At 49.2% G+C, this 10,977-nt stretch overlaps 1 protein-coding gene across 1 annotated transcript; it reads right to left on the reverse strand.

Annotated features, from left to right (window-relative positions):
- Positions 1 to 4,714: 4,714 nt before the first annotated feature.
- lurap1l (leucine rich adaptor protein 1 like) lies at positions 4,715 to 10,503 on the reverse strand. Its single transcript, XM_079584929.1, has 2 exons — positions 10,171 to 10,503; positions 4,715 to 5,165 (listed from the first exon to the last, which is right to left on the reverse strand). The coding sequence occupies exons 1-2, from the start codon at positions 10,351 to 10,353 to the stop codon at positions 4,842 to 4,844; spliced, it is 507 nt and encodes a 168-aa protein (XP_079441055.1). The 5' UTR covers positions 10,354 to 10,503; the 3' UTR covers positions 4,715 to 4,841.
- Between the last annotated feature and the right edge of the window lie 474 nt (positions 10,504 to 10,977).

Consider the following 10,977-nt stretch of genomic DNA (forward strand, 5'->3'; position numbering starts at 1 on the left):
TCACTGTAAAGCTGCTTTGAAACAATCTATATTGTTAAAGCGCTATATAAATGAAGGTGACTGGACTGAGAACTGGATTAAAACCGCACTGTTTAAACAGAACTGGACTCAAACCAGACTATGTTTAAACAGAACCGGATTCAAACCGGACTATATTTAAACGGAACCGGATTCAATCTGCACTGTGTTTAAACAGAACCGGATTCAAACCGGACTGTGTATAAACAGAACCGGATTCAAACCAAATTGCGTTTATACGGAACCGGATTAAAACCAAATTGTGTTTAAACGGAACCGGATTCAAACCGAACTGTGTTTAAACGGAACCAGATTCAAACCGGACTGTGTTTAAACGGAACCGGATTCAAACCGCACTCTGTTTAAACAGAACCGTTTGGGTTATCTGAAGCAGTGGTACTCGTGGAGTTTGGGTTTTCTGAAGCAGTGGTACTCGTGGAGTTCGGGTTATCTGAAGCAGTGGTACTCGTGGAGTTTGGGTTATCTGAAGCAGTGGTACTCACTCGTGGAGTTGGGGTTATCTGAAGCAGTGGTACTCGTGGAGTTTGGGTTATCTGAAGCAGTGGTACTCGTGGAGTTTGGGTTTTCTGAAGCAGTGGTACTCGTGGAGTTTGGGTTTTCTGAAGCAGTGGTACTCACTCGTGGAGTTTGGGTTTTCTGAAGCAGTGGTACTCGTGGAGTTTGGGTTTTCTGAAGCAGTGGTACTCGTGGAGTTTGGGTTATCTGAAGCAGTGGTACTCACTCGTGGAGTTCGGGTTATCTGAAGCAGTGGTACTCGTGGAGTTTGGGTTATCTGAAGCAGTGGTACTCGTGGAGTTGGGGTTATCTGAAGCAGAGGTACTCGTGGAGTTTGGGTTATCTGAAGCAGTGGTACTCGTGGAGTTTGGGTTATCTGAAGCAGTGGTACTCGTGGAGTTTGGGTTATCTGAAGCAGTGGTACTCGTGGAGTTTGGGTTATCTGAAGCAGTGGTACTCGTGGAGTTTGGGTTATCTGAAGCAGTGGTACTCGTGGAGTTTGGGTTATCTGAAGCAGTGGTACTCGTGGAGTTTGGGTTTTCTGAAGCAGTGGTACTCGTGGAGTTTGGGTTATCTGAAGCAGTGGTACTCGTGGAGTTTGGGTTATCTGAAGCAGTGGTACTCGTGGAGTTTGGGTTATCTGAAGCAGTGGTACTCGTGGAGTTTGGGTTATCTGAAGCAGTGGTACTCGTGGAGTTTGGGTTATCTGAAGCAGTGGTACTCGTGGAGTTTGGGTTATCTGAAGCAGTGGTACTCGTGGAGTTTGGGTTATCTGAAGCAGTGGTACTCGTGGAGTTTGGGTTTTCTGAAGCAGTGGTACTCGTGGAGTTTGGGTTTTCTGAAGCAGTGGTACTCGTGGAGTTTGGGTTATCTGAAGCAGTGGTACTCGTGGAGTTTGGGTTTTCTGAAGCAGTGGTACTCGTGGAGTTTGGGTTTTCTGAAGCAGTGGTACTCACTCGTGGAGTTTGGGTTATCTGAAGCAGTGGTACTCACTCGTGGAGTTCGGGTTATCTGAAGCAGTGGTACTCGTGGAGTTGGGGTTATCTGAAGCAGTGGTACTCGTGGAGTTTGGGTTATCTGAAGCAGTGGTACTCGTGGAGTTGGGGTTATCTGAAGCAGTGGTACTCGTGGAGTTTGGGTTTTCTGAAGCAGTGGTACTCGTGGAGTTTGGGTTTTCTGAAGCAGTGGTACTCGTGGAGTTTGGGTTATCTGAAGCAGTGGTACTCGTGGAGTTTGGGTTTTCTGAAGCAGTGGTACTCGTGGAGTTTGGGTTATCTGAAGCAGTGGTACTCGTGGAGTTTGGGTTTTCTGAAGCAGTGGTACTCGTGGAGTTTGGGTTTTCTGAAGCAGTGGTACTCGTGGAGTTTGGGTTTTCTGAAGCAGTGGTACTCACTCGTGGAGTTTGGGTTATCTGAAGCAGTGGTACTCGTGGAGTTTGGGTTATCTGAAGCAGTGGTACTCACTCGTGGAGTTTGGGTTATCTGAAGCAGTGGTACTCGTGGAGTTTGGGTTATCTGAAGCAGTGGTACTCGTGGAGTTTGGGTTTTCTGAAGCAGTGGTACTCGTGGAGTTTGGGTTATCTGAAGCAGTGGTACTCGTGGAGTTTGGGTTTTCTGAAGCAGTGGTACTCGTGGAGTTTGGGTTTTCTGAAGCAGTGGTACTCACTCGTGGAGTTTGGGTTATCTGAAGCAGTGGTACTCGTGGAGTTTGGGTTATCTGAAGCAGTGGTACTCGTGGAGTTTGGGTTATCTGAAGCAGTGGTACTCGTGGAGTTTGGGTTATCTGAAGCAGTGGTACTCGTGGAGTTTGGGTTATCTGAAGCAGTGGTACTCGTGGAGTTTGGGTTATCTGAAGCAGTGGTACTCGTGGAGTTTGGGTTATCTGAAGCAGTGGTACTCGTGGAGTTTGGGTTATCTGAAGCAGTGGTACTCGTGGAGTTTGGGTTATCTGAAGCAGTGGTACTCGTGGAGTTTGGGTTATCTGAAGCAGTGGTACTCGTGGAGTTTGGGTTATCTGAAGCAGTGGTACTCGTGGAGTTTGGGTTATCTGAAGCAGTGGTACTCGTGGAGTTTGGGTTATCTGAAGCAGTGGTACTCGTGGAGTTTGGGTTTTCTGAAGCAGTGGTACTCGTGGAGTTTGGGTTATCTGAAGCAGTGGTACTCGTGGAGTTTGGGTTATCTGAAGCAGTGGTACTCGTGGAGTTTGGGTTATCTGAAGCAGTGGTACTCGTGGAGTTTGGGTTATCTGAAGCAGTGGTACTCGTGGAGTTTGGGTTATCTGAAGCAGTGGTACTCGTGGAGTTTGGGTTATCTGAAGCAGTGGTACTCGTGGAGTTTGGGTTATCTGAAGCAGTGGTACTCGTGGAGTTTGGGTTATCTGAAGCAGTGGTACTCGTGGAGTTGGGGTTATCTGAAGCAGTGGTACTCGTGGAGTTTGGGTTATCTGAAGCAGTGGTACTCGTGGAGTTTGGGTTATCTGAAGCAGTGGTACTCGTGGAGTTTGGGTTATCTGAAGCAGAGGTACTCGTGGAGTTTGGGTTATCTGAAGCAGTGGTACTCGTGGAGTTTGGGTTATCTGAAGCAGTGGTACTCGTGGAGTTTGGGTTATCTGAAGCAGTGGTACTCGTGGAGTTTGGGTTATCTGAAGCAGAGGTACTCGTGGAGTTTGGGTTATCTGAAGCAGTGGTACTCGTGGAGTTTGGGTTATCTGAAGCAGTGGTACTCGTGGAGTTTGGGTTATCTGAAGCAGTGGTACTCACTCGTGGAGTTTGGGTTATCTGAAGCAGTGGTACTCACTCGTGGAGTTTGGGTTATCTGAAGCAGTGGTACTCGTGGAGTTTGGGTTATCTGAAGCAGTGGTACTCACTCGTGGAGTTGGGGTTATCTGAAGCAGTGGTACTCACTCGTGGAGTTTGGGTTATCTGAAGCAGTGGTACTCACTCGTGGAGTTTGGGTTATCTGAAGCAGTGGTACTCACTCGTGGAGTTGGGGTTATCTGAAGCAGTGGTACTCACTCGTGGAGTTTGGGTTATCTGAAGCAGTGGTACTCACTCGTGGAGTTTGGGTTATCTGAAGCAGTGGTACTCACTCGTGGAGTTTGGGTTATCTGAAGCAGTGGTACTCACTCGTGGAGTTCGGGTTATCTGAAGCAGTGGTACTCGTGGAGTTGGGGTTTGGGTTATCTGAAGCAGAGGTACTCGTGGAGTTTGGGTTATCTGAAGCAGTGGTACTCGTGGAGTTTGGGTTTTCTGAAGCAGTGGTACTCGTGGAGTTTGGGTTATCTGAAGCAGTGGTACTCGTGGAGTTTGGGTTATCTGAAGCAGTGGTACTCGTGGAGTTGGGGTTATCTGAAGCAGTGGTACTCGTGGAGTTTGGGTTATCTGAAGCAGTGGTACTCGTGGAGTTGGGGTTATCTGAAGCAGTGGTACTCACTCGTGGAGTTTGGGTTATCTGAAGCAGTGGTACTCACTCGTGGAGTTTGGGTTATCTGAAGCAGAGGTACTCGTGGAGTTTGGGTTATCTGAAGCAGTGGTACTCGTGGAGTTTGGGTTTTCTGAAGCAGTGGTACTCGTGGAGTTTGGGTTATCTGAAGCAGTGGTACTCGTGGAGTTTGGGTTATCTGAAGCAGTGGTACTCGTGGAGTTGGGGTTATCTGAAGCAGTGGTACTCGTGGAGTTTGGGTTATCTGAAGCAGTGGTACTCGTGGAGTTGGGGTTATCTGAAGCAGAGGTACTCGTGGAGTTTGGGTTATCTGAAGCAGTGGTACTCGTGGAGTTTGGGTTATCTGAAGCAGAGGTACTCGTGGAGTTTGGGTTATCTGAAGCAGTGGTACTCGTGGAGTTTGGGTTATCTGAAGCAGTGGTACTCGTGGAGTTTGGGTTATCTGAAGCAGTGGTACTCGTGGAGTTTGGGTTATCTGAAGCAGTGGTACTCGTGGAGTTTGGGTTATCTGAAGCAGTGGTACTCGTGGAGTTTGGGTTATCTGAAGCAGTGGTACTCGTGGAGTTGGGGTTATCTGAAGCAGTGGTACTCGTGGAGTTTGGGTTATCTGAAGCAGTGGTACTCGTGGAGTTTGGGTTATCTGAAGCAGTGGTACTCGTGGAGTTTGGGTTATCTGAAGCAGTGGTACTCGTGGAGTTTGGGTTATCTGAAGCAGTGGTACTCGTGGAGTTTGGGTTATCTGAAGCAGTGGTACTCGTGGAGTTTGGGTTATCTGAAGCAGTGGTACTCGTGGAGTTTGGGTTATCTGAAGCAGTGGTACTCGTGGAGTTTGGGTTATCTGAAGCAGTGGTACTCGTGGAGTTTGGGTTATCTGAAGCAGTAGTACTCGTCGCTCTCCACACGAGGGCACAGGGCAGATTTCGAAAATGTCTCCTCCTCGGTGACGGATCCGTCGGGATCGGGATCGTCCTCTCCCAGTGTGTCCAGGTAACTGCCCACCGAGATCCCGTCCAATCCATCGCTGTCGTGCTGGGACTGGCTGTCTGATAGGCTGAAGGAGCTGCCCGTCAAGCTGCCGTCCCGGCTGGCCACGCCCCCTCGCTCCTCCATCAGCCAGCGCACAGACTCCACCCCCTCGTTGATTGACAGCAGCTGATGCATCAGTTTAACGTCTATAGAGCGGAGATGAGCCTGCGTTCAGAAAACACATCCACAAACTTATGAATATTACGATTATGATTTCTATTATCTTTCTATTTTACATTTATGTTACAGTAAACCACTTACAAATAACGAGGGATGCACCGATATGAAAATGGCCCGATACCGATAACTCTTTATATTTGAAAGCCGATTAATCTAAATCCTAATGTTTTATATAAATTTTGAGAGCCTGATTACAAAAACAAAAGTCTCACACCGTAAAACTTCAAATAATAGCCGAGTCCCAAATAGACGCCCGTCTCTTTTACACGCCTGGTGTGGCTACAGGTTTGGATAAATAGAGGCCGGGTCTGTTTTTTAGTTTCGGGTTGTATTTAATCTTCTAAAACCCGTCAGATCGTCTGTTTAAGCCAGTTCTATTGGGCACGCAAGAGAGCCCTGCGCAATTGGGCGGCAGCTGTTTGCGCAAGCAAGGCAGGCAGAGAGAGTTAGCGCCACGTCTACGACAACTCGAGGTATCGCACACCGGACGAAAAGCGCCACGTCTACGACAACTCGAGTTATCCCACACCGGACGAGAAGCGCCACGTCTACGACAACTCGAGGTATCGCACACCAGACGAGAAGCGCCGCGCCACGTCTATGACAACTCGAGTTATCGCACACCGGACGAGAAGCGCCACGTCTACGACAACTCGAGGTATCGCACACCGGACGAGAAGCGCCACGTCTACGACAACTCGAGTTATCGCACACCGGACGAGAAGCGCCACGTCTACGACAACTCGAGGTATCGCACACCGGACGAGAAGCGCCACGTCTACGACAACTCGAGGTATCGCACACCGGACGAGAAGCGCCACGTCTACGACAACTCGAGTTATCGCACACCGGACGAGAAGCGCCACGTCTATGACAACTCGAGGTATCGCACACCGGACGAGAAGCGCCGCGCCACGTCTATGACAACTCGAGTTATCGCACACCGGACGAGAAGCGCCACGTCTACGACAACTCGAGTCATCGCACACCGGACGAGAAGCGCCACGTCTATGACAACTCGAGGTATCGCACACCGGACGAGAAGCGCCGCGCCACGTCTATGACAACTCGAGTTATCGCACACCACACGGGAAGCGCCACACCACGTCTACGACAACTCGAGTTATCGCACACCGGACGAGAAGCGACACGTCTACGACAACTCGAGGTATCGCACACCGGACGAGAAGCGCCGCGCCACGTCTATGACAACTCGAGTTATCGCACAACGGACGAGAAGCGTCGCGTCTATGACAACTCGAGTTATCGCACACCGGACGAGAAGCGTCGCGTCTATGACAACTCGAGTTATCGCACACCAGACGAGAAGCGCCGCGTCTATGACAACTCGAGTTATCGCACACCGGACGAGAAGCGCCGCGCCACGTCTATGACAACTCGAGTTATCGCACACCACACGGGAAGCGCCACACCACGTCTACGACAACTCGAGTTATCGCACACCGGACGAGAAGCGACACGTCTACGACAACTCGAGGTATCGCACACCGGACGAGAAGCGCCGCGCCACGTCTATGACAACTCGAGTTATCGCACACTGGACGAGAAGCGTCGCGTCTATGACAACTCGAGTTATCGCACACCGGACGAGAAGCGTCGCGTCTATGACAACTCGAGTTATCGCACACCAGACGAGAAGCGTCGCGTCTATGACAACTCGAGTTATCGCACACCAGACGAGAAGCGCCGCGTCTATGACAACTCGAGTTATCGCACACCGGACGAGAAGCGCCGCGTCTATGACAACTCGAGTTATCGCACACCGGACGAGAAGCGCCGCGTCTATGACAACTCGAGTTATCGCACACCAGACGAGAAGCGCCGCGTCTATGACAACTCGAGTTATCGCACACCGGACGAGAAGCGCCGCGTCTATGACAACTCGAGTTATCGCACACCAGACGAGAAGCGCCACGTCTATGACAACTCGAGTTATCGCACACCGGACGAGAAGCGTCGCGTCTATGACAACTCGAGTTATCGCACACCAGACGAGAAGCGCCACGTCTATGACAACTCGAGTTATCGCACACCAGACGAGAAGCGCCGCGCCACGTCTATGACAACTCGAGTTATCGCACACCGGACGAGAAGCGCCACGTCTATGACAACTCGAGTTATCGCACACCGGACGAGAAGCGCCGCGTCTATGACAACTCGAGTTATCGCACACCGGACGAGAAGCGCCGCGTCTATGACAACTCGAGTTATCGCACACCGGACGAGAAGCGCCACGTCTATGACAACTCGAGGTATCGCACACCGGACGAGAAGCGCCGCGTCTATGACAACTCGAGGTATCGCACACCGGACGAGAAGCGCCGCGTCTATGACAACTCGAGGTATCGCACACCGGACGAGAAGCGCCACGTCTATGACAACTCGAGTTATCGCACACCGGACGAGAAGCGCCGCGTCTATGACAACTCGAGTTATCGCACACCGGACGAGAAGCGCCACGTCTATGACAACTCGAGTTATCGCACACCGGACGAGAAGCGCCGCGCCACGTCTATGACAACTCGAGTTATCGCACACCGGACGAGAAGCGCCACGTCTATGACAACTCGAGTTATCGCACACCGGACGAGAAGCGCCACGTCTATGACAACTCGAGTTATCGCACACCGGACGAGAAGCGCCACGTCTATGACAACTCGAGTTATCGCACACCGGACGAGAAGCGCCGCGTCTATGACAACTCGAGTTATCGCACACCGGACGAGAAGCGCCACGTCTATGACAACTCGAGTTATCGCACACCAGACGAGAAGCGCCGCGCCACGTCTATGACAACTCAAGTTATCGCACACCAGACGAGAAGCGCCGCGCCACGTCTATGACAACTCGAGGTATCGCACACCGGACGAGAAGCGCCACGTCTATGACAACTCGAGTTATCGCACACCTGTCTCCAATACAAGCCGGTGCAGTTCAGCGATTTGGGAAAATAAAAGTTTTACGGTAATTAACATCCACGTCCCAAACACACAATTATGATGATCTCATGATGTTATGAAGCCGATATGACAGACTTGCGCGACACATGTTGCACTGAACTGTATTTTACAATCATATTTCAACTCAGAATCATCATGTTGAACAGCATCTGAAGAGTCTCTGAAGGAATAATACATTATTTATCGGCTTTAATATATCGGGACGATAACATTACAAATCGACATATATCAGCCGATACCGATATATTGTGCATCCCTAGAAATAATTACATGAATAATTAAAAAATATATTAAAATTTTTTTTGAGAGTCTCTACTCTTCGGCTGCATTTATTTGATTTAAAAACAGTAAAACAGTGAAATATTATTATAATGTAAATCAGCTGTTCTCTATGTGAATATACAGTAAAGTGTAATTTATTCCTGTGATCAAAGCTGAACTTATCATCATTACTCCAAACACACACACACACACACTCGTCTGCATGAGGTTTGAGTAGCAGAAACACACACACACTCGTTAACATGTGGTTTGAGCCGCAGAAACACACACACACACACACACACACACACTCGTCTGCATGAGGTTTGAGCCGCAGAAACACACACTCTCGTTTACATGAGGTTTGAGCCGCAGAAACACACACACACACACACACACACACTCGTCTGCATGAGGTTTGAGCCGCAGAAACACACACTCTCGTTTACATGAGGTTTGTGCCGCAGAAACACACACACACACACACTTGTTTGCATGAGGTTGAGCCGCAGAAACACACACACACACACACACACACACACTTGTTTACATGAGGTTTGTGCCGCAGAAACACACACACACACACACACACACACACACACACACACACACACACTTGTTTGCATGAGGTTTGTGTGGAACAGGAAACCAGCCACTGAAACACACACCTTGATCAATCATGAATGATTCACTGACAGACCATAATACTCCCACTGTTCTCCACGGCAAACAGCTGTCTGACACACACACACACACACACACACACACACTATGTCTGTATAGTTGATCTGTGACCCACACAACAGCAGACACTTCAGTGGAAACACACACACAACATCAGATGCTCTCGTCAATACTGACAATACTTCCAGTCTGATGATCGTGTGTGTGTGTGTGTGTGTGTGTGTGTGTAATGACCTGTAAATGCCCCTCCAGTCCTTCATGGCGGCTCTTTATATGTTCGTTCAGGCCTGCACAGGTCACAACCTCACACACACACACACACACACACACACACACACACACAACATCAGAGGAACACACTCCTGCACTTCTCCACCAGCGAGAGAGCAGATTACTCACAACATACTAAACCGCACTTTAAGGGTTAATGAGGTATAAAGTTTCCTTTTAAGGGCGCCGTGTGTGTGTGTGTGTGTGTGTGTGTGTGTGTGTGTGTGTGTGTGTGTGTGTGTGTGTGTGTGTGTGTGTGTGTGTGTGTGTGTGTGTGTGTGCAGGAGTGAATCACAGCAGGCGCGCGGATCGACCATCTGTTCATCACACTGACCAGTTTAACCCTTCAGAACCCAGTCTCTCTCTCTCTCTCTCTCTCTCTCACACACACACACACACACACTTCAGATCATCCGGAGACTCGGACTCGCGCGCGACGGGGCGTGAAACACCTAATACAAATATGAATACACATACATGACATATTATAATCATCACAGATTAAACCAAAACCTAAAATGACATAATACATGTGTCTCGTGTTCAGGTCACTTCTGGAGAAGTTTGTCTGAACTGTTAAAGGTGTTCATGTGAATCAATGTCTGAGGTGAATTATCCAGAAACCTTATGAATCTGATTCACATCTCATTAGATGCGCGTTCCGCTCACAGGCCGTTATTAAAGCATTATGAACGCATTATTAACGCATTATTAACGGCTGACGATGAAGTTTAAACAGAGCAAACACCTCGAGTCTGAAGATCCGACTCTTTACGGCCACAGAACCGACTCACCATCTGCTGTCTGAGGAACCGGATCTTGTTGTTGAGTGTGTGTAGATCATCCGCGCGCGCGTGTGTTTCCGAGCACCGGATCGCAGTTTCGCCCGTGCACGAGCGGGTCAGACTCTCCGGAACTTTCCGGCCCAGTTTACTCTCCACATCTCGGAAGTCCGGCAACTCCTCCATCTTCATCATCGGTCACTCAGAGCCGCAGGTGACCGATCCACCGGAGCATGACGTCACCGCCGCGGGTGTCAGACACACGGTTACTCCGGGAATGAGATCAAACTGCGGGGTTTCCGTGCACGCCACAGACTCGGGTCTGATCTGATATGAATGGGTGTCGGACTGACTGACGGGTGCGCGCGCACACAACAGGTGACACCCGCCCTCATGCTCGTCATCAACCGGCGCATGCGCACTCAGAGCGCTCTTTCGCATTTTTAAGTCACTTTTTTCAACATACATATATACACCAACAACATAAAATGAGTGCAAACTACTTTCTTTCTCTTAGATGTGAGTAAACACTGTAATGTGTGCTCAGACTGATTGTATTTTCACTAGAATATTTCAATACAGACTAATATAATCACCTGTTGAAAAGCAGAGACAGCAGCGCCACCCAGTGGTGAAATGAAGAAACAGAAACACCAACAACTGCATTGCTTTAAAAGTGATTATTATTGCTTTAGATTTTTATTATGATGAAACAGAACCTGAGATATTTTAAGCGACAACTTTTAGATAATGTTATGTTTTGCACATTGTTTTGCCGGTTATGTTGTGCAGAAGTCGCTCAGTTAAATGTGTATTCAT

The sequence above is a fragment of the Phoxinus phoxinus genome (assembly GCF_949152265.1).
Source record: "Phoxinus phoxinus genome assembly, chromosome: 2".
Lineage (NCBI taxonomy): Eukaryota > Metazoa > Chordata > Actinopteri > Cypriniformes > Leuciscidae > Phoxinus > Phoxinus phoxinus.

Bases quoted from the DNA above. Each gene is read 5' to 3' on its own strand.
- lurap1l (XM_079584929.1), bottom strand. From the start codon at position 10,353: ATGATGAAGATGGAGGAGTTGCCGGACTTCCGAGATGTGGAGAGTAAA. The intron at 5,166-10,170 runs GTGAGTCGGTTC...TTCTGAACGCAG, and splicing joins GGTTCCTCAGACAGCAGATG to GCTCATCTCCGCTCTATAGA.